The sequence below is a fragment of the Anolis sagrei genome, chromosome 3, assembly GCF_037176765.1.
Source record: "Anolis sagrei isolate rAnoSag1 chromosome 3, rAnoSag1.mat, whole genome shotgun sequence".
Taxonomy (NCBI): Eukaryota; Metazoa; Chordata; class Lepidosauria; order Squamata; family Dactyloidae; genus Anolis; species Anolis sagrei.
In genome coordinates, this window is record NC_090023.1 from 87,746,863 (window position 1) to 87,771,651 (window position 24,789).

Sequence of the window (24,789 nt, forward strand, 5' to 3'; positions counted from 1 at the left end):
TTAAACTTCAATTGGATTGTTATTATTCCAAGACAGGCTTTGTTTTTACACTTCTATCCTGTAGGATAAATGTGAACTATGGCAGCCCTACTAACGCTGTGGTTATGAGTCATGTTAAGTTTCCATGTTTTCTACCCAACAGAAGAGAAGAAGGGAAGCTATGCTTTTTCAAGGTAATATTTCCATTTTCTGCTGATGTCGTTCTAACTCTCAGTCCTGCTACTTGTTGAAAGCTTAATGTCTGTCCTTATTCCACTTTTACTCAGTTGACAATTACTGGCTTTCTATTCCTTCCTCTTACCAACTAATTTTAGTTTCTGATCATAAGGAAAAAATTAGCAACACTTCAACACTCTACAAGCTTTTTGTACCATGCAGGAATGTTTTAACTGGCAATAGTCCTTCCTTCTCCTATTAAGTGGGTGTGGTTTTCGTTTGCCTCTTCTACTCTGATCATTTAATGTGGTTCAAAGCTAGCTTCAAGCTGTGGGGACCAAACAAGATACTTCCACAAAAGCTCATGTTATACATTGGTTAGATTTTACAGGAATTTAGCCATATCATCTGGTGTATGGCATGGATTCCCAGTTTCATTGTTATTTATTTCTGTATTTTAATTAATATGCTCTTCCCAAGATCAATTTGTAGAGAAAGGTGGAAAAGCAGCAGCAGCCGTAGTAGTAGTAGAAGCAGCAACAACACAACAACTTAGTATTAGTGGTAGTGGTGGTGGTTGTAGTCATAGTATTGTTAGAACAGGATCTAAATAAGATTTCCTCCAGATTCCATCTGATTCTAACCAGGATCAGCTGTAGTTAGTGCTTGGATGGGAGACTATTAGTGAATACCAATTCTAAGTATTCCTTGCCCAAGAAAAACCAATGAAATTCATGAGGTCACTATAGGTTGACAGCTGGCAGAAATGGACTTATGGCCACTTTGTGGTTGTATCTTCCAAGTGAGGAATGACAGAATATGCACGTCATGTTTTATAGATCCCAGGTTCAATCCCTGGTCCCTCTGAATAGAACTGCACTATGAAAATATGGATAGTCACTCTAATGTGTGTAGATGATATTGACTAATAGTTTTACTTGATTTAAGGCTAGTTTTCAGTGCCCTTGTTCTTTTCAGCAGTGGTTTGCCAAAATGGCGAGCTTCCCTTCTTAAAGGTCCATGAAGTCAGAGATGTGGTTTTAAACCCGGAAATCAAGACTTGACAAACACACAAACCTTAATTATAAGGTCACAACTTTTCTCTAGCACATTCCAGGAAGGATTATAGTTCAAGCATCAGATCTGTACTTTGCTGGAAGTTCTAAAAACAGACATAGGAGATGCAGACAACAGCCATCTGGAGTATTTGAGAATATACAAAACACTAAGTATATATCATTCCAGCCAAAAATAAAAATGCAACAGCCATGGGCCTCTAAAATTAGGCTCAGTGTTTTTATTATACAGCACCATCAAGCTGAAGATGTAGATAAGAGGCATTGTTTGGAAAAGCTTATCATAATTTGTAAAAGTAACCATGCTGCTGGGAGATTCTGGGAATCATAATGCAAAAAATTAACTTTACACACTCATGATATCAGGGAGTCAAAGACTACACAACACATTCAGAAATTCAATGTACTCTTTATATAGTTAAAATACAGTATAACCCCTGTATTTACAGGTCTTGTGTTCCTAAACATGCCATAGATATGTGAAATTGCCAATAATAGAATCCCACTGGAGGACCTAGAAAATGCTTAGAGATGTCATATTTTGTGGGATTTGGATAAACGAAAGTGAGCATACTAGTCCTGTAGACAAAAGAACTAATGAACTAAAATGAAGAATATCTTTTTTCTTCTGAGCATAAAAATCAAAATAGACGCCTTAACCTCATTCCGATTCTTCATGGTAATTTTTGGAAAGATATTTTGATCTAAAGATGGCCCAAGCAAATACTTTGCTCTGTTTTACATTGGTTGTTTTTAAAGTTATAGCTGATCTTTTCTGTACATTTAATAAAAATAAAGACAGAATATATATATGCAATAGATATGAACAGATACTGAACACTTTTTATGATAATGATGATACATAAGCCCCCACTATACTTTCACCTGATTCTTTTTTATCTCTTATCAGTATATATGGTTGTTAAGCTCATAAGCATGTCCCTAGACTGAATTAATGTGTTCTTAATGTTCAAGATATAGATGTCCTACTTTACTTTTTTTTATAATTATAACTGCCTTAGAGAGATATTTCACTGATAGTGATGTTGCCTTGCTTGCTGTAGCAGTAAAATGAATTTGATTCATTATTCTGGTTACAAATATCTGGAAATCAGCCGGGGCGGGGGGGGGGGGTATTCATCCTTATTTTGCTTCCACTGGCCTTTCATTCTAATAGTGCCTGGTTGTTAAGTGTTGGCATTTGTTCTTCTTCGTTTTCAGGAATTAATTTTCTGAATACAATAAAGCTCCCATTCACTGCAAAGGAGCCTCCGGTGGCGCAGTGGGTTAAACCCCTGTGCCGGCAGGACTGAAGACCAATAGGTCACAGGTTCGAATCCGAGGAGAGGCGGATGAGCTCTCTCTGTCAGCTCCAGCTCCTCATGCAGGGACATGAGAGAAGCCTCCCACAAGGATGATAAAACATCAAAATCATCCGGGTGTCCCCTGGGCAACGTCCTTGCTGACGGCCAATTCTCTCATACCAGAAGCGACTTGGTTTCTCAAGTCACTCCAGACATGACAAAAAAAAAACTGCAAAGCTTAATATTCAAGCACTGATATAAAAGTAGAATTGTTGAGTACTTGATGGACTGGTGCAAAAATCTATATTTGCCCCCAAGATAGATTTGTTTAACAGTGCCTGTGCTACCTAGGTAGGAGTTGAAGGGCGTTAGATTGGGAAAGTCCATTCAAGAGTATTTCTAACTGAAAGAACAAATGGTGATAGATTTTTGGGCTGATGTAAGTGAAATAGTTGCTTAAGGCACAAGAAAGCAAACAGAGGTCAGATTAGTGCTTACACTAAAGTGATGAAGAAAATCTCATACTTTGATTGGCACACTGGAATCTCATAAGAATATTGCTGTTTTTCTTTGAGAAACATGGTGCGGAGTGTGAGCCCAAAAAGTGTTTTCACACATTGATTTGATTTACATTATTGCCATGCCCCCAAAAAGGCTCTGACTTTTTCATTGAGGCTCAGTTATCCTTTAGTTTAAATGGGTTTAGTTCTCTGTTGTATAATTTTCTGTAGGAGGAAACTTTATTTAGATCCTGTTCCTTTAAAAAAAATCAAGAGGAGGAGTCTTAGGGCCTCTTCACATGGGGCAAAATAGCTCCGTTTTGCTGCTTTTATTCACGGCTTGGGGCTTGGACGGGGCCTGCTGAGCACCATCAGATGACACATGGCAGGAGTGGGACTCCAGAATGCACTTCTGCCTCCAACAGAGGAAGAAAACTGTGTCTTGAGTAGTTCCAATGGAGCTACCCGCACTTTTCTCCCTCTATCAGCTCCAGCTCCTCATGCAGGGACATGGGCAGCAACCCAATGCACCCTGTCCCATCCCCACCATATGATGGGGGGAAAAGGGTGCATGGAGCACCACAAGCTGCTCCACGTGCCTCCCTTTTTGCCAGCTATTGTCAGCAAAATGGCACATAGAGAGGAACCCTCTATGCTGCTAGTTTTATGTGCCAAGGTCCCAGTAAGCTGCAATATCTTTCATGTCTAAGGTGTTGAGGAAAAGATTCAAGTCTTAGGCCTCTCCCACACAACTGAATAAAATCCCACATTATCTGCTTTGAACTGGAATATATAGCAGTGTGGACTCAGATAACTCAGTTCAAAGCAGATACTGTGGGATTTTCTGCCTGAAGCTGATGAACAAGTGCATTGCATCCTGTCAGATCCTCAAAATCTGGAGGAAACAAGAGTCATAGCCATCTTGAAACCAGGCAAAGACCGTAATGATCCAAAAAGCTATAGACCAATCTCCTTGCAGTGCCATCTTTACAAAGTTCTGGAGAGACTTATTCTGCATAGAATCATGGAAAAAAATAGACCCATTTATGATCCCACAACAAGCTGGCTTCAGGAAAGGCAAATGCTGTACTTCACAGGTGTTGAACCTGACTCAGCACATAGAAGACAGTTTTGAAAGGCAGTAGAATACAGGAGCTGTCTTCATAAACCTGTCAGCAGCCTATGACACTGTAAATCATTGCCTTCTCCTGAGGAAAAGTTATAATATCACAAAGGACTACCACCTCACCCGCTTCATACGAAATCCTCTATAACACAGGAGCTTTTTTGTTGAGTTCCAGGGCCAAAGAAGCAAATGGCAAAAACAGAAGAACGGCCTGCCTCAAGGGAGTGTGCTTGCTCCATCAATGTTCAACATTTACACAAATGATAAGCCACTGCCAGAAGGGACAGAGAATCTATTTAAACTGGTTTAAAAATATAAAAGATCAATACTGAAACAATATTAACATGGAATTAAATGTTTAAAAGCAAATTTGAATAGTACAATCTAAACAGTGCATAGAAATTCAGAGGTGTGTGTGTGTGCATGTGCCTATGGACTTGACACACCACCCCATGAATTTCAGTGTTTTCTTAAGGTAAGGAATACTCAGAACTGGTTTTGCCTGTTCCAATCTCTGAAAATTAGCTTATAGCACCTTGCATTTCTTAATAGTCTCCCATCCAAGTCCTAATCTGGGCCAACACTACTTATCTTCCAAGATCAGATGGGATCTGGTGCCTTTGGAGCATTTAGACCATTTTAGAGCAACACAGGGAAACGTGATTGCAATAAAATAGGGAACACAATTACAATAAAAACAACACACACATATTCGGTATAGCAATGTAAAAACTAAAGTCACCAAAATCTATGTTTAAATTAATTCTTCTCTGCATTATAATGAATGCAATATTTGGTGTAATAAATCATGACACTGTAATTTATGATAAATGCAGCACAGACTGCTACTAATCTAGCAGGTTTTCTGGTTTGGAATTCCATTTACCACCATTTCATATCAAATATGCCTCCGTCTGTTTGGAAAGTCAGTATCATACAGTTGTCTCCTCAAGTCTCCCAACAATCCTGATTCTGACATTCATATGTGTACAGAAAACTTGTGCCCTATTTTATTGATCTTTTTTATTATTATTCTCGGGGTTGTTGAGGGTTTTTTTTTTTTTTACATTTTATTCACTATTATCAATTAATAAATCTAGCATTTATGGCAATCAGACACTGTGTACCAATGCTTATGCAATGAGGATTTAGTTAATATGCACATCCAGAGACTGCAAAGATTTAAGTCATAAATCATTTCCAATTGCTATGATAATCCAAGAAACAATAACCATTTGCACATGAATTAAATGGAATAAAGCAGAATAATACCACCAGAGTTTTAACATTCTTGCTCCAAAGAAGCAATTTCCATGTCCCAGGTTTCCACTTTGTGCCAAAAATAACTGGTAGCCAGATGTGTAACACAGATAGTGCCAGATTTCTGGGAAATGACCCAGTTTTACTAGACTGTATCGTGCACCACACTCACAAAAGCTTACGCCAGCTGGAATAATTTGCTCCCTGCAGTCATTGCAACAAAACTGACACGTTGAACAACCACAATCATTCAGACAAAAACTTAAGCCTTTCCATACTAGAGAATGTGAATAAAATCTTTATGAAAGTGTCACTATCTTACCTGATAGGGACAATTTCATAAAGATTTTATTCATATCCTTCACTGCTTATTTACTAAGGAAATGCTCTTGCTCTTAGAATTGCTGGTGAGTATTTATCTACACCACAAGCCAGTGTTTCCAGAAAGGATCAAGCACTGGGCTCTTTGTTTCTTAGAAATTAAGCAGTGTAATTCTCCCACCTACTATATCACTTATCCAGAAATCTGAAATACTCCTGAATCCAAAATTGTCCACATGGGTGGCTAGGATAGTATATATTTGCTTTCTAATGATGCAATGCACATAAACTTAGGGATTTTCCAGACATGACTAAATTCCCCTAGGATTTAGTCCCCACCCCAATCCAAACCCCATGCTTCCCTGGGGGGTGTGGTGACTACATGATTTCTGGACCAGCTAGAGGTAGACCTGGGTGAGCATCCAGCCACCCCCACCCCCCATTTAGCCCCTAACTTACCTGAGGGGCCTGGCTGCATGCTCAGGCCCCTTTGTCCAGAGCTCCTGATAGGAAATCCCTCCTCCCAACCCCCTGGCATGTCATTTTTACGCACCAGGAACTCTGGATGGAAGAGCCTGAGTATGCAGTCAGGCCCCACAGGTAAGTTTAGGGGCTAAATGAGGGACTAGGAGAGGAGGGTGGGGAGCCATCCCACTCCTTCGGGCTCCAGAAGCCCAAAGACCCAGGATTGCTGTGGGGATTGACGTTCTGCAATCCAGGAAGTTAGTCCCCACAGGTCCAGCACCTCAGCATATCCAGACCTTTCAGTAAGGTCCAAATATGTTGAGGTGTCAAATTAATCTGGAGTAAACTGGGAAATCCAGGTTTACTCCAGATTAATCTGGGTTTACCTGAGCCATCATTTGGATGCCTCAGGTAAACCCATTACCTTTCATGGGGTTTAGTGCCTATGTACAAGGGACCTTTGTCTCATGCACAAAAGTATTGAAACATTATGCATAAAATTGCCTTCAGGCTATGTACATAAGATGTCTATGAAACACAACTGAATTCCATGTTTGGACTTGGATGCCATCTCCAAGATATCTCAATATGTACATGCAAAAGTTCCAAAACTCCTGAAAATCCAAAACAAAAACACTTCTGTCCTAAGCATTCCAGATAAGGGAGACTCAACTTATACTCTGGTCACAGATGAAACCCATCCTGTTTTTACCTGTTCTACACATCAGTGCTACTGTTTATGCACTTATGTTAAAAATAAACAAATAGCAGGAAGAACTAGAATTATGTAGGAACTGTCTTTGTTGAGACGTAGGGCTCTTCCACACAGCCATATAACCCAGAATATCAAGGGAGATAATCCACAATTTCTGTACAATATCTGCACTGAACTGGAATCTTATTTATATTATTTTAAAATGTGTAATAAAAATGGGGTGGGCGGAATGGATTAGTAGCATTTCAATGGAAACATTCACTTTAAGATAAGGGTGTTTTGAGTTAAGAAATAGGTCATGGAATGAATTAAATTCTTGCATCAAGGCATCACTGTATAGTTGGTTAATTTCTTAAACAACATCTGATGTCAGCAGGATTCTCTCTTCTATGTCCAATAGGAAGTGTATAGAATTTCTTTACTAGGTTGACTAGCTCGGTTCTGCCTGATGTGATTGTTCCGATTGTCCTTCTCTCACATAGACATAAAATTGCTATTTCTTACTCTTTTAAAAATGGTAATATCAAACAAATTAAACTAAATTGCACCTAACTTCCTTTAGCTGAAATTGACATTAAAACATGTGGTTTGCCATAGCTATGGGACATTCAGACACTTTATATTTGATTATATTAAGAGTCAAATTAAGCCTACATATGCACAGAATACTTGGAAATGGCAAATACAGAAGTGTGCTTATGGCATTTGTCAACATTAAGAAAATCACTGATATTCAAATTAGATAAAGTATTGCCAATGGCTATGTTGGATATTTAGTGGGGAGAGTAATGCAAGAGTACTATGTGATCAAACTTTTCATTACTATTAGGTTTAACCCCTCTCCCCTCCCTTCTTAGAGAGAGAAAGTGCTATAGGAAACAACTTGACTATGCACCTCATCAAGTGGCCCCTTGTAAAGTGGGGGACAGTGGGGAAAATCGTGGGGCAGCATAGGGAACCGTCTGGCTGTGTTCCCTAACGTTGGGGTCCATGGCATCCCTTCCCAAGAAGTTTCCCCACTATTCCCTACTTCCTCTTTGCCTCCTCAGCCTCTGGGCCCCCTTTCTCTATGCTGCTGCAATGCTGCTGGCGCAAAGCCCCACAGAGTCCCACCAGAAGTAGCCCTGAGTCATGTGTGGGCTCCAAGGAATTCTATGTGGCCCCTGTCAGAGAAATGGGGAGAAGATGCTTCTCTGCCTTCATCTGATGTAGCCGTAAGTCAGTGCCCCCACAAATTTTATAGGGGTTTCTTAGGCAAATAATACTTGAAATTGGTTTTACCAGTTCCTTCCTCTGAAACATAGTGTACGGCATGAACCATCTGTATCTACTTTTTAATAAAATGGACTAATCCCAGCAAGATTAAAATTAAGGTGAACTATTTCTAGATTTGTCTAACAAATTAGAGATACAATTATTAGAAATGTGAGAAATAAATAATAAAATAAATACTCTCCAACCAGACAATCAATTAGGACTTTAAAAAATAAAAGATTGAGTTAAAAGTTGGGGAAATTTCAGTCAGGGGTTCGGTTGCAGTTTTAATTCTTAAATTCTTTTTGGAATATCCAAATATTTCTTGTTGTTCTGGGTTATTTGCTAACAGTTTCCAAAAAACAGATGCAATTTTGTATTCCCATAACCCAATTATTTGATTGTTAATTCTGGGACATATCAGATAAAACACACACACATACACAAACACACATATATCTCTTGTGAATCACACTGGGTTATTTGGCCACTCTCCCAGAGAGGTGTAGTTTGCATATCAGACAAATGGTGAACAAAATCAAGACAACTGTTTCACCATCTTCTTTCCTCTTTCCTCATCATCAAAGCAAACTTGAATCCAAATGCTGGATCACTACTTCACTAAGACTCTAAAAAAAAAACTCAAAAAAACAATGGAGCATCAAAAAGTGAGGAACTATTTCTAATAATAAAGTGCTCCCCCAAAATAATAGGGAAAAAAGGTCACTGACAAGGAATTAATGAACACCAAGGTGAAAACATGTAACAAATATGAAAGAGATACTTAGGACCCTTCTGCACTCCTATATAAAATCTAGATTATCTGATTTGAACTGGATTATATGGCAGTGCAGACGACAATGATCCAGTTCAAATCTGACAATGTGGATTACCATCTTTGATAATCTGGATTATATGGCAGTATAGAAGGGGCCTGAGACTCCTTTTGCCCAGTCTGAATGTCATCAGCCAACATTATCATTTTGGACTACAACTCCCAAAATTCCCCAAACAATATGACTACTGGCCATAACTTATCTGGGATTCTGCAAGTAGCAGTCCAGAAAGTAAGCTTTTAACAACTCTTTGAATGTGCACAAAATACACAAGTCACTGAAGATAAATAAAGGTTTAGAACATTTGTCAACATTAGGGAACACACATGTTCTGCCAGTGAATTCATTTAATAGTGACATGTTGAAATGATTTATTCTTAAGTGAAAATATTGAAGCTGGTGGTAGAAAAGTCAGAGGATAGTGTAGGTTAGAGAGATGAGCTGTCTTTGTAATGGCTATGTGGGAAGCCAGCGATGAATAAAGGAGATCATTTTGGTTCCTGAGAGAGGTTTTTATGACTGCTCAGGATAGCAGCCACAAGATTTCCACAGACTTCTTTTGGTTAGCAGAGGGATACCACCTCTGTGCTTTGGGAGTTCATGCTACTGAATCAGACAGACAGTTTTATTTAGCTCTGTGGTTGTGTGCTATTGCAAAATATTTATGGAAGGCTCATCCTGACCTTGGTGGTGCAACTTCTGGTTTCCATCAAAATTATTCATCTCCGTGCATGAATTTCCAAATGTACAAAAAATATACAAAGAAACACCTGTGTTTGTGCATCATACCAGTTCTTCGGTTGTCCTGAAGTTGTTGGAGAGAATGAAATAACAGGGTTTAGTGGGTGTTTTTTTAATGTAACTGCAGAAGTAAATATCACCATGTTCAATAAAGCTTCCTACAGAAGTTGGGGGAAAAACATACTTTATTGGACTATAACTCTCAGAATTTCCCTGTCAGAAAAGGCTCTTTAAACTGCAGGAAGATAACATTCTGTCATCCACAAATGAGACATACAGTACTTTTAGAAAGTTAAATGTCCTTCAGCCATCATATTCTTCTGTCTGGCTTCTGTACCTTTCAGCTATCTTCATTAAGGATCCATAAGCCTATCCTTTTTTTTCCTCATCAGATATATCATTCTCTCAGTGATCTCTTTATTTAAGATTATTTTTGCAACTGATTCTAAGTAGTCAACGTCTTCACAAAGCCAACACTAATAATGGCATCGCCTTACTATTTTGGATTTGAAAATAGTATTGACATATTAAAACAGTCAATTCTTTTTTTAAAAAAAAATGGGGGTCATCTTGAATCAATGCAATTTGTCATCCCTTTGCCATCGCTCAATGGCACAGAACGTGGCAGTAGAAATGACTAAATAGGCTTGTGTAATTCAGCTGAGGGTGATCAATTTTTGGTATCCGAATTTTGTTGGGTATCCAGATCCATTTTTGGGAGCCTCCCGAACTCAACTAATGGAAATATCTGTTTTCGGCTAGGCAGCTGAACTATCCGGTAAGATCTGGCCCATTGGCGGCAATGCAGAACTTACGAGGTTCCCCTTTCCATTCTTGGGATCCTTTACTTTCTTCCTTTTAAGGGGGCCTGGGTTTGAGGGTTAAGGAAACAACCTTCCTGGGCTTCTTTTCTTTCTTCCTATCTTTCAAGGCAGCCTGAGTTTCAGGAACGGAGTTAAAGAAGCACCTTTCCTGGGTCCCTTTCCTTTCTTCCTTTCAAAGGAGCCTGGGTTTGAGCAATGGGGTTAAGGAAGCATCCTTCCTGGGACCCTTTCCTTTTTTCCTTTCAAGGGAGACTGGGATTGAGGGACGGGGTTAAGGAAGCACCCTTCCTGGGCTCCTTCCTTTCTTCCTTTTTTTCTTTCTTTCAGTTGAGCCTGGGTTTGAGGAACAGGGTTAAGGAAGCATGTGTTATATGCTCCTGAATAGAAGGGAAGAAACCACATGAGCCATTTCACGCAAAATAGAAGCCATGGCAGCTGAGACCTTGCCATTACAGCTGTCAGGAGAAACTGAAGGAAAATGGCTAAAACGGATCCATGCACAAATCTAATGACCAACTCTAGTAGGCTATACACAACTCCTCTGAGGACTGCATGTGGCTTTTATGCCACTCATACACAAATTAATACAGGAATAAAGATCTCTTGTAAATGTATGACAAAGGACTCCGAATAATCAATTTTCTTGCTGTTTTCAACAGCCTCCTGTATAATGCTGAGAGTTTGAAATGCAAGGGCAAATTTATTGCTTCCTGGATAGCCATATGGAAAACAGTTGCTCACAATTTGTTTTGCAGAGTAAGAAGGAGGGGTAGTTTAAGTATTTTCTGTCTGGCCAAAGTGGAGTCAGATAATAAGCATTTATCAAGTGATCCAAGTTGCTCAAGAGGAGTTAGTTATCCAAAGTTATTTGCACCGCTTAAAAAGTCATACAACTCTACAGTTAAACAACAGGTCTTCCCAGATGCTATAAAAAGGTCATGAATCAGACATTTGCTCATTTACATTATTTTCTTTTGCCCTGGGCTAATACCTGTTCATCTTCACTATCTCAGACATGTAGCTTGGTGTTCTCTTCTTTACAGAAGGGGGAAGAGGAGGAAGAGACAACAACTAGGTTGGATTCATGTTGACCCATGTCTAGGGAACTCTTCACATGGCCCCCTGCATGCCGTCCCTCTTCTCATCACAGAGAGGAGACGGGACAGGGTGCATTGGCACCCTTTCCCTGCCCCATCAGATGGCAGAAAGGATGACAGTGTGCAACTGCCCTTTCCTCCATCGAAAAGGGAAATGTGGAGGAAAGTGCAAGTATATCTATCAGAGCTTCCCAAAATATACTCTCCTCCCTGTAGTCATGGAGGAAGCACCTTTCAGCACTGTCTCCTGACTTTTGGAGGAAAGTGGGCAGGATCTGACATGCTTTGTGTGAGAGCACACAGCAGCCCCATCCTTGCCCACGAAACAAAGCGGCAAAACGGTGCAAAAATGCCCCATGTGAAGAGGTGGTAGATCTCTGCCTCTAACCCTATTCGAATACTTAACAAATGCCCGACCACCATCTCCCAAAGCAGTTGCTCTACTCTGAACTCAAGAACAGAAAATGGAATGTTGGTGGGCAGGAAAAGAGATTTAAAGATGGGCTCAAAGCCAACTTTAAAAACTCTGGCATAAACACTTAGAACTGGGAAGTCCTGGCCCTTGAGCGCTCCAGCTGGAAGTCAGCTATGATCAGCAGTGATGTAGAATTGAAGAGGCACAAATGGAGGGTGAAAGAGAAACGTGCCAAGAGGAAGGTGCATCAAGCCAACCCCAACTGTGACTGCCTTCCACCTGGAAACCAATACCCTCACTGCAGGAGAAGATGCAGATCAAGAATAGAGCTCCACAGTCACCTATGGACCCACCGCCAGTACACTGATCTTGGAAGATTATCCTACTTAGACAATGAGGGATTGCCTAAGAAGAGAAGAAAATCTAACAGCTGTGACAAGTGTGAGAAACTTGGATCAGGAGTCATGCTAAACTTTCCTGCACTACCATTTTACTTATGAATTTATCTGGATGAGAGAGTAACCGAAAGGGAGCAATTCTTTTCACAACTTATTGAAACATCCTGCCAAACTCAGTGAACCAGGAAGGGCTTACTGCGTCTTTCATCCTTACCAAAGGATTATAATGGTCATCAGCTTATATTTTTAATTAAAATAGCTTTTATAGCCATTATAAAGTGAACTCCAATCATCATAATAGATCACGATAGGTAACGGTTATCCATCCTTTCATATTATATACAGTACTTTTGCCTTATAGTACAGCCGGCCCTGATAAGAAAGGTGTCATGATGAAACAATGTTCCAAAGACACTAGAAAGTGTCCATGCTCACATGTCAGTGGAACCCGCTATCTTCCCTACACACATACATACTACTTGTGACATGATGATATATAATTGGTCTTCTCTATCCACTGATTCTCCATCCATGGATTCAACAGCCCTTTGAAGGCAACCATAAGGCTGATGTGGCTCTTGATGAAAATGAGTTTGACACTCCTGTGCTATCTAGAAAGAGTTATAATATGTGGGTTCTTGTCAGAGTATTGAAGTAACTACAATACAATGGCATGGCTATTAACGATATGTTTCCAAATTTAACAAAGAAGTTGGAAATGATGGATAATAGCAAACTCTACTGAAATGAATGATTTCTGCTGGAAATTATCATAGAATTGCCCTGGAGGATTAAGGGCCCATCCAGACAGGGCCCAAAATGTGGTCCCTGTTGAGCTTTTACCCAAGGCATCCAAATAACGCCTCAGGTAAAAAAGGAAGAATTTGTGACAAAGCAGGAAAACCTGGAATAGCCATAGGAGTTACCTGGGAAGACCAAAAGCTCGAACATTGTTTCCATCCTATACATCTTGGTGTCATCTTAAATCGAACACTAACATTTAGGAAACTGTACGAACACCAAGCACAAAGTAGCTGCACGCAATAACATCCTGTGGAAACTTACTGGCAGCACAATGGGGTCCAGACCCAAAATTAATAAGAACATCAGTACTTGCCTTGTCTTACTCAACTGCTGAGTTTGACATAAATCTGTCCACGCAAAGCAGGTGAATATAGCACTAAACGAAACATGTAGGATGTTTCAAACCTACACCTGTTGATAGACTCTATAAGCTAGCTGGCATTGCCCACCCGCCCCCCATATGCGACAGGAAATTGCTGCTAACTGTGAGAGAAATAAGGTTGAACAATTTGAAAGTCCTCCACTGCATGGCTATCAGCCTCCTCCCAGTAGACTCAAATCAAGGAAAAGATTCATGAGAACCACCACTCCTCTTAATGTTCCCCCAGCAACAGCAAGAATATCCCTTGGGGGCAGCTAAAACAAGAAATCCCAAATGGATGGCCCCCCGCCTCCAGGGGTAAACCAAGAATGGCCATCTTTGAAGTCCCTGAACAGATTCAGAAGTGGAGTAGGCAGATCAGAAAATAACCTGGCAAATGGCATTATCACATGATGCACATTCCCCTGTTCTGAATGAAGGCCTAACTCCACTGTTCCCCCTTCTAGGCTCCTCCCTTACAAATACACTCTTTCTATTCCTATCTCATCCAGGGTTTTATCATTTTATCTTTATCTATTCGGCACACCCTTTGTGATTGACTTTCATTATGTTATTTTGCACTGTTTATTTTATTTTGTTATTTTATGTATTTTGTTGAGATGTAATTTTTCTGTTTTGTATTTTATTTTGCTGCACTGTATGTTTCGGGCTTGGCCTCATGTTAGCCGCCCCATGTCCCCTTCGGGGAGATGGTGGCGGGGTATAAATAAAGATCGTGGTTGTTGTTGTTGTTGTTGTTTTTGTTTTTGTTGTTGAAGAATCCTCCACCTTGTGCGACTGTGGAGCAGAACAAACAACTCTGCATCAGTATGCTTGTCCACAATGCCCTGCTTCATGCACAGAGGAAGAATTGTTTAAAACTACAGTCAATATGTTCATTGTTGCCTTTTTTGGTCTAAAATTATTTAGCCACTTGTGTTCCCTCTATTTTATTAGTTTTATACTTGTTTATTTATGCAATGCTTTTGACACAAAATAAATAAATGCTAATAGAATGCTTTCTGTACTGTGCCATGAGAATTACCTAATCCTTTTACAAAGCAATAAGAAAATTAATTTCATAAATCCTGGCATGGGAATATCAGTTTATAAATACTGGTGGCAAGAGGGATTTTCAAATAACACTTCAATACTTCAAATAAATAGAATCAAAATATTGTTTTGCCCTTTGTCTCCAGACCCACAGAAGTCAAACCAATGTATCATTTTACCATTGGAAGGGTGTTGCCTGATTCAGCTGCTTCCTTAGGCACCTCTTTCCCACTGTCCATTTCCAAAAATACATTTCAGACTGTCTGTGTAAACACTGCAGCCAATTCTAGCACAATGTAATTCTAAATCTGCATTTAGTAACATTTGGATGTTTCTTGTTTTCAAACCATTGCATGTAACGTCTATTTTTCATAGTGTTAGAAAGTTTGATTTCAGAAAAAAAGGTTCCTGAGATAATGCACATCAAAAATATATAAGCATTTCCCAAGGAACAAAACACTCACTATGTTTTTATGAAGGCTGTAATACACTTTATGTTCCATTTTTATCAAAGTATCCAACTGAGGATAATGTTTATTTGCAGCCTTTTCCTTGTCAGTCTAGAATTCATGGATGCACTCCAGGCAGAAAAATATATTACCAGATCATCCTTGATGACAACAACAACAAAGTGGCCAGCGACCAGCCAAGAAATCAAGATTTTAGTTTGTGTTAGTTTGCCCAAGAGATAAACTCTTAGACATTTCAGAAAGCAAATATTATTTCATGTAACAGAACAATTCTGTGAGTTTGGTGGCTTTTGTAACAATAAGAAACCATTTCTGATATGTTGCCTAAAAATATATATATTGTGTTTTCACTGACTTCATATTTACTTACTATGTTTTAGCCTGTTCTTGTAAGCCGCTCCGAGCCCCAGGGGAGTGGTGGCATATAAGTTCAAATAATAATAAATAAATAAATAAAATGTTGGGCCTATGTAAAACTGGTATTTGAATTCAGCTTGGGCTGTATCGCACTGCACAATTAGAATGTTTTGATGCCATTTTAATTGTCATGGTTACATTCTTTGGAATCTTAAAATTTACAATTTGGTGGCAAGAGACTCAGAATGTTTGGCAAGGAGCTCAAGTGCTTCACCAAACTACAAAATTCCAGAACTTCATAAAAAGGAGCCAAAGCAATTAAACTGGAATCAAACTGCTATATACATCCCTTTCTCTATCATATTGATTGTGACACCTTTCCCATATGTCAATATATCACCTTTCACATTTTAAATAATTTATATATTTTTCGCAAGCATTAAATGAGAAACCAATTTTTCTATATTGTAGCTTTTAAAATGAATTTTAGGGTGCTGAATTTAAAAAAAACACACACACAATAGAAATACCATGCCACATGCAGTTCTTTCACACGTTTCATTACAATTTCTATACCAGTTCAATTTGGTCTAAAACAACATTTCACACCAAAGCAAGTTATTGGGCGGGGGGGGGGGGGGAGTAAATGATGGAGCAAATCAATTTCTAAGGATGCTCTTCTCCCACATGAATTTACCCACACCTCAAAATCCGTAATAGAAACCCTTCCCAAAGACGAATGGAGAATCAAAGAAGAAGGAAGACAACCATGAGCTATGATTCCCAAGCCATTAAATATTTCAGTTTTCCAGTGCTTCTTTCTGATGACTTTAAAAAAAAACTGGTGAGTGATTCTACAGGGAAGGCAATTCAGTGGGTGCTTTATCTTTGGTTGCTTTAGCATCCCCCCCCCCCCCTATATTATTGGAACATTCTATTATTCTTTTATCTGTCATATATGTCTCTCTACCAAGCATAGTGGATGATGTAGGACATATGCAGTTTGATCCCCATATTCACAGGGGATATGTTCCCAGACTCATGAAACCACAAATAATAGTGAGCTCTATAATGATATAATAATAATAATAATAATAATAATAATAATAATAATAATAATAATAATTTTATTTTTGTACCCCACCTCTATCTCCCCGAATGGATTCGGGGCAGCTTACATATGGCACAATGTGTCAAAAACAACGCATAAAATAAACACACAATACAATACAAGATAAAATCAATAGCATATAAAAATTAAGCTCAAAATAGTGCCTAATAACCTATGATGTGAACTGTCATAAAACATCGCCAACTGTAAACAGGAACAAGGGAATAGGAAAGTGCAAGTTTTAGCTAATGAACTAGGGCATGGGACAGAAGTGCAGCGCTGTGGCATTAATTGCAGACCATTGGGACTAGACATTCTCAAAGGCTTGTACAAACATCCAAGTCTTCAGTTCCTTCCAGAAGGAGGACAGTGTGAAGGCCTGCCTAATCTCCCTAAGAAGGTTGTTCCAAAGCCGTGAGCCACAACTGAAAAGGCCCTCTCTCTTGTCCCCACCAACCACACTTGTGATGGTCCCACCACTTGTGATGGTGGTGGGGCTCTGAGGAGGTCCTCTAACACTTGCACAGGAACATAGGGGGGATGCAGTCACAAAGATAGGCAGGTCCCGAACCAATTAGCTCCTAGCTAATTGGAGCTATAATTAGCTCCAATTAGCTGCCAACCTTTGCACCAGTTGCAGTTTCTGGGCCATCTTCAAAGACAGCCCCACATAGAATCCACTGCAGAAATCCAACCCGGATGCAACTAAGGTGTGAATCACTGTGGCCAAGTCAGGCTTCTCAAGGTACGGTTGCAGCTGACACACAAGTTTTAACTGTGCGAAGGCCCTCCTGGCCTCTATTATTTTCACTGGAACAAATGACAGAGGTACCAAGAAGAGGCTCCAAGTGAATAAGTGGATAAATGAAACCACATAGATTGGTCCTGCAGATACAGAGGCTATTTTGTCTCCAAACACACATACGTTTCCCCAGAGGATTTTCTTCGTGACAGATAATTTAAGGAGAACCACACACCTTGGCATCTTCATTTAAAGTCTTCCAAGGAAGCCAAAAATATCTAGGGTCATCAGTTTTTCAAATAAACAACTTTAAGAAAATTTGACAGTACACAATACAGTTCTCAAAGCACCTTGTTGATATAACTACACCACAATCTCAGTGAAAACATATAGTTCTCTCAGAATACTTGGTCCAGAGTTGTGTGTTACAAAAACACGCTAAATCCAGAAAAACTAAATTTAGCCACCTCTATATACTGTACACAACACATTCGAATGCATATATTTATTTGATTTGCATAATTTGTTTTTCTTCCTGCTCAGTTGGCCATGCCTTCTAGTCCACAAAATCCCATCCTGTTTCACTTCCTACTGATTCTGTTTTTCCAGACCTTGGAAAGTTACTTTTCAGACAAATGAATACATTTGACATGCTACAGCCAATTGGATCTCAGAGTAATCACCTAAACCCCTGCTTAGTTATGGATATTAATTCTTCTTAAAAGTAACTTTCTGAACACTCTCTCCTACTCCTTTCTATTCCATTAGCATTTCATGACCAACAAGCATGCTCTGTCTTCATTAAATTGTTTGTAAGAATGCCACATCACCTTACTCTCTAAATAATTTCATGTGTTTCTACAAATTGACAGACATCAGCCAACCTTACAGATATCTCCAATTGCAATTTGATGGTGGTGTCCTTTTGTGTACATAAAATATAAGAAAAAAGAGGAAATTATTTCCATGAACCTTTGCCCAGAGGTATTCAACTCATGGGGGGGGGGGGGCACATTAAATGCCACTTTCAATGAACCAGTGAGGAATGGTTTCAAGATCTGAAGGTCGATCATAGAATAAGTATTAATTTAGTTATTTTTGCTATATAAAATGCTCAGTCCTAAAATGCCCAGTTTGTCCTTGATTTTCCATATTCTTACCAACATAAACCAAAGAAGAGATAATGTGGCATTGCTCTCTTATACTGTAGTGAAACACCATCCTATATGGATTCTTCCAAACTAGTTTAAAGAGATATAGCACCTTCCACTACAGCTCCTTGAGTTTTTTTTAATTTGCTGTCTGCCCTGTGTCATTCCATTCCATTCCTTATGACAGTGTTCATATCACTTTTTTGCAACTACACAGGGGATAAGTGCTCTTTTAGTCCCCCCAACGACACAGGGGATAAGTGCTCTTTTAGTCCCCCTCACCTTGTCGTTGTGAGGGGGCTTGCGTGTTCCAATGAACCTGTCAGACCAAGCATAATTCAAAGACCTCAACTGTGGATCAGGCAGATCAGGTGGAAGACAACATGGTACATGTTACAAAGGCTGTGAAGGCATAAGAAGGCTGCAACAGATTGAGAAGCCACAATGGTCTTGCCACTGGGTGGGGCCCTCATTTTGTGAAGACTGTGTGTTGATCGGCTGTGTACTGATCTCCTCACATTAAAAAATTTCACACACAGGCATTTTCTAAATTAACACTTGGAAGGCCATCATATTCGGACAATGAGGGGTTGCCTAAATTAAGAAGCTCTTTTAGTTTCTGGTGCCTAGATGTCATTGAACGGCCACCGGTGCCCCCGGTGGCGCAGTGGGTTTAACCCCTGTGCTGGCAGGACTGAAGACCGACAAGTCGCAGGTTCGAATCCAGGCAGAGGCGGATGAGCTCCCTCTACCAGCTCCAGCTCCTCATGCGGGGACATGAGAGAAGCCTCCCACAAGCATGATAAAAACATCAATTCATCCGGGCGTCCCCTGGGCAATGTCCTTGCAGGCAGCCAATTCTCTCACACCAGAAGCTACTTGCAGTTCCTCAAGTCGCTCCTGACACGACATTGAACGGCAACTGCCACGTGAACTGCTTATAATGAGAATTGCAGCCCAAAAGCACTTGTGGCTCTGAGGTTGGGGAAAGGTTAAAGGACATTTTAAAGTTAGGCATCATGTCCACAAGCCTTGTATCTAAATTCAAACCTAAACAGAACAAACTGCAGCCTTCCAGATGTTACTGTATCACAACTTCCATCAGCTCTAGTCATGATGTCTAATGATGGGGAATACGTGAATTTTAGTTCAGGAGGATCACATAAAAAGACAGGGAGGGGCAGATTTGGCCTACACACCTTAAGTTTGACACATATGATCTACACCTAGACTCATCCATTTTTTAAAACTGAAGGTGTGGCTTGCTGAAATAATAATTTGAAGGGCAAACTTTCTCCTTTTTTATTATGATTTTTTAGAGTTGAAGAATTGTATTATATGTGTGTTCCTTCACTCATGCAATATAACTCTTCAAAAAAGGGGAAATAACAGACTGCGGAAACTATCGAGGTATCTCCCTTCTAACTTCCACTAAGAAAATTCTCGCAAGAATCCTTGCAAACTGCCTTCTACCCCTCTCAGAAGACACCTTCCCAGAATCCCAGAACGGCTTCCACAGTGGACATAATCTTCACTGCACGACAGCTCCAAGAAAAATGCAAGGAACAAAATCAACTACTGTACATGGCATTCATTGACCTTGCAAAGGCATTCAACACAGTGAATCGCAGCGCTCTCTGACCATCCTCCAAAAAACTGGGTGCCCTGACAAATTTGTGAACATCCTGCGGCTCCTCCCTGATGACATGATGGCAACAGTCTTGGACAGCAATGGCTCCCAAAGTGACCCATTTAAGGTGGAATCAGGTGTCAAACACGCATGTGTTATTGCTCCAACTTTATTCTCCATCTTCATTGCTATGATACTTCACCTTGTTGATGGGAAGCTTCCCACCGGAGTGGAAATAATCTATCAGACAGATGGCAAGCTGTTTAACCTCAGCAGACTGAAAACCAAAACCAAGGTTACAACAACATTTGTTATAGAACTCGAGTATGCTGATGACAACGTCATCAGTGCACATTCAGAAGAAGACCTACAAGCCAGTCTAAACACCTTCGCAGAAGCATACGAGAAGCTCGGCCTGTCATTGAACATCGAGAAAACCAAAGTGCTCTTCCAGCAGTCACCAGCCAATCCCTCTCCAATGCCAGAAATACAACTTAATGGTGTAACATTAGAAAATGTTGACCATTTCTGCTATCTTGGCAGCCACCTCTCCACAAAAGTCAACATTGACACTGAAATTCAACACCGCCTGATCTCTGCGAGTGCAGCATTTTTCCGAATGAAGCAGAGAGTGTTTGAGGACCGGGACATCCGTAGGGATACCAAGGTGCTTGTTTATAAAGCTATTGTTCTCCCAACCCTGCTATATGCCTGCGAGACGTGGACAGTCTACAGACGTCACATGCAACTCCTAGAACGATTCCATCAGCACTGCCGCCGAAAAATCCTGCAAATCTCTTGGGAAGACAAGCGGACAAATGTCAGCGTGCTGGAAGAAGCAAAGACCACCAGCATTGAAGCGATGGTCCTCCACCATCAACTCCGCTGGACTGGCCATGTTGTCCGGATGCCTGACCACCGTCTCCCAAAGCAGTTGCTCTATTCCAAACTCAAGAACAGAAAATGGAATGTTGGAGGACAGGAAAAGAGGTTTAAAGACAGGCTCAAAGCCAACCTTAAAAACTGTGGCATAGACACTGAGAACTGGGAAGCCCTGGCCCTTGAGCGCTCCAGTTGGAGGTCAGCTGTAACCAGCAGTGCTGTAGAATTTGAAGAAGCACGAATGGAGGGCGAAAGAGAGAAATGGACCAAGAGGAAGGCGCATCAAGCCAACTCTGACCAGGGCCGCCTTCCACCTGGAAACCGATGCCCTCACTGTGGGAGAAGATGCAGATCAAGAATAGGGCTACACAGTCACTTACGGACCCACCGCCAGGACACTATATTTGAAGGACCATCATCCACGGACTACAAGGGATCGCCTAAGTAAGTATAACCCTAAGAAAAGCTTATTTTAAAAAAGCAAAGGTGGGGAGACATTTTATTCTAATATATTTTGGAATTAAACTCACTGGAGATAAGGGATAAAATGTGACATCTTATGCAGGAACTACCAGAAAGTAGTCCAGGGCAATGAAAAGGTTATTTAGATATTTTTTTAAAGCATGAAGACTATAGCAACAGATACTACACATTTCTATCATATTTGCCCGATCTGGAGATTTTAGTAGTGCGGAGTATTTTCCAGAACTTGAAAAATTACTGCTTGAGTTAATGTTTCCAGATTCTCTTATGCCTGAGCATGCTGTAGTCCAGAGAAGTAATTTTTCTAAACTCTGAAGGGGTCACTGTATTCTACTAGTATAAACTCTTGAGCTTCTCAGAATTTGAGATTTCAGAATCAGACACCTACCTTTAAGTTTGAGATCCACATTATGTCTCAGCCAAGGATAGATTCCATAGCTTGAGGAGTCTTCAGGAATTGGATTATTTTGTATCCAGCCCTCACAAGCAAACCGGAAAAAATTATCACAGGGATCCACAGATGTATTGAGCTTGCTTTTGATTGCAGCAGCTGGAAAGATGTAGATAATTTCATGTAAGATCTTTGGCATTACAATATGCATTCAATATTATTGTTCAAATTGCATGCAAATTCTCTCTACATTTCCTGAATCCAAATACTGATAGCAAATAACAGCAATAATGCATTACCCATATATACTTCTGAACAGAAGGTGTTTGTGATTCCAAGCCAAACCTTGGCTTTTTACACAGGCCTTTGGGACACAATCACTTCATCCAAACCTGTATCCATATATGTTTTTGAATTGTGTGTTATTTTAACTTTTTTTAATTATGCTGTTGCTTAATTTGTATTTTATACTTTTTATTTTAAATTGTTATTGCTTTTTCTTTAAATTGTTCAAACTGATTTTATTTTAAATTGCCCTGGGATCTTATGACACGATATAAATATTTAAATAAAATACTTGAAGGCTCATCTTTTCTTATGTTTGACTTCCTGAACAGTGAAATCCCCTGGACAGTTCACCTTCTGCATTCTTCCAGCAAGAGAATTACATTATGTGGAAAGTCAGCAAGAAGAATTCCCTGCTTTGGCTGACTACTTGATTACTCTCATTTCCCCACATCCATTCCTGCTTTGGTGTTCACTTTTCCATTTTTATTGTACTTGTTCTTAATTTTCATGTTGTTGAAGGGTTGTTATAACCATATAAAATTAAAAGAGGGGAACAGTTTTGTCAGCCAAAGCAACGTGTGGTCCCAAATGTTTGCATACAATGTTTATATCTTCCTGGACGGTGTTACAAAGATATTACAGTATAGCAATATGGATGTGGACATTTATCTGCGTCAGAAGCAGGTGTCACATATCTGCCAGTCTTATCAAATGTCATCAAATGAATTAAAAGGCATGGCCCGACTTACCAGGCCAAAGAAGTTGCGGTGCAGGGCATCCCCCACCGCCATTCTTGCCTTGGGGGGGGGCTTCTTCCTCCCAGAAGCCCCCTCGGATGGTGGGAAGGTTTCCCGCCGGCGGGTCTATTAACCAATGACCAACTGACCACGGCCGCTGCAGGAGAGGCCTGAGCTGGCCTCTCCCTCCATATGGGCAGCCTTTATAAGGCTGCCCCTGGCTCTCCAGCAGGCACTGAGCCTGCAACACCTGATCCATCCCACCCACCCTGCATGCGGTTTACGTTTACATTGGCGGTTAACTTTTGTGGTTGTTTACCTTGTCCTGGTTACCTGTTAACAGTTTCTTGTTGTTTTATGCTCCTTGTCACAACTCCTTGTTGGCGTGTGGCATGGGCCCTGGATCTGGTTTGGTATCCCCCCCTAGCAGAAAGGGGGGACGCCCGGTGGTCCCAGGGGTGCCAAGTTGCATTTGCCCAGTATTGTGCCAGCGGCACCCTGGCGTGTGCGGGATCGGGCAGTATTGGGCTGCCCGATCGTGATCCAGGACCCATGCTTGGCTGCCAACCCTTGTTCCTGTTATCAATAAATGAGTTGTGCCCATTGTTCATCCCAACATCATGTGTGAGCGTACTTCTTGGCTTGGCTGTGGGAGGTGTATCGCACTTGCACACGCAACTTCACAATATCTGGGCTCTCCCAGAACTATGCAACTGGTCACATTGGGAAACAGGATTCTGGATTAGATTAGCCTACGAAGTTGATGAGGACATCTGGATAGTTTTCTGCCCGCTATTGCATTGCATAGACAATTTGATTTTACCCAGCAAAGGTATTGTAATGTTCTTACAGAGGCAACGCCACTGCATTCCAAGTTTAACACAAAAAGCCTTAGATTCTGTTTTTTAAGTACTAACTGGTATTTATTAATGTTTTTTGAAATACTTATTGGACTTCTAACACATAAAAATTTATGTTCTCCATGCCAATGTTCTATAACTATTAATACTACAATTAATATTAGATCACTTACCAGCTTCAATGCATTCAGAAGTCAAGCAATACTGTTGCTTGGACTGAAGTTTTATATGGCCTTGGCTAACTGCAAAAGAGACAATAAAAATGGATTATCATTTGTTCTTTTGAGTCAAAGTCATTATGACTTATATGACTGGAGAACATCTCAGAAACATACACAAATAAAAATGACAGCGGAAACTGTATTAGTTCATAAGGGAGAAAGTCCAAAATCTCTCAATCAACTTTTCCTGAACTGCAGCTTTTGTAATTTCATAGTAATTTGTAATTTTACACTAAACTATTGGTGTAATATATTATCATTAGAAACTCCCATGTGCTCCAGTTATAGATCATGTTTTTTATATATTACAAGATTCAGAAACCAAGAAGAAGAGGAAGAAGCATCATCATATATTTATATGGGATAGGGTTGTACAATTTGGGTCCCCTCAAGCTGTTTAGCTTCAGCCCCTACTATCTTACAGGTGAGATTCAAGAACAAATTGGGTCCATTAGCGGATAGTGCTATTATAGTGTATTCCTGAATGGCATGGAGGTAGGCTGGATGGCCCTTGTGGTCTCCACCAACTCTATGATTCCAAAGTGGAATTGTAACTTTTAATGTTGGTCTACACTGACAGAGAAATGGACTAAACCAACAATAGCATATAGAGAGGCTGAAGCAGAAGTGGTGTTGGGTTCTTACAGAATGTGCGGGCTCTGGTGGGCAGTATGGCAGCATAGAGGCAAAGGCCACAGATGTACATAGGACCTTAAAGGGGAGGAGTCCTGCTTTGTGGGATTACTTGCTTTGGAGCAAT

At 40.3% G+C, this 24,789-nt stretch overlaps 1 protein-coding gene across 1 annotated transcript in view; it reads right to left on the reverse strand.

Annotated features, from left to right (window-relative positions):
• PHEX (phosphate regulating endopeptidase X-linked) overlaps positions 1 to 24,789 on the reverse strand; it is a 140,944-nt gene that overhangs the window by 111,544 nt on the left and 4,611 nt on the right. Inside the window, exons 2-3 of the mRNA XM_060770102.2 lie at positions 23,982 to 24,050; positions 21,921 to 22,082 (exon numbers count right to left, since the gene is read on the reverse strand). Of these exons, the coding sequence (XP_060626085.2) occupies positions 21,921 to 22,082; positions 23,982 to 24,050 (231 nt within the window). The remainder of the gene's footprint in view (positions 1 to 21,920; positions 22,083 to 23,981; positions 24,051 to 24,789) is intronic.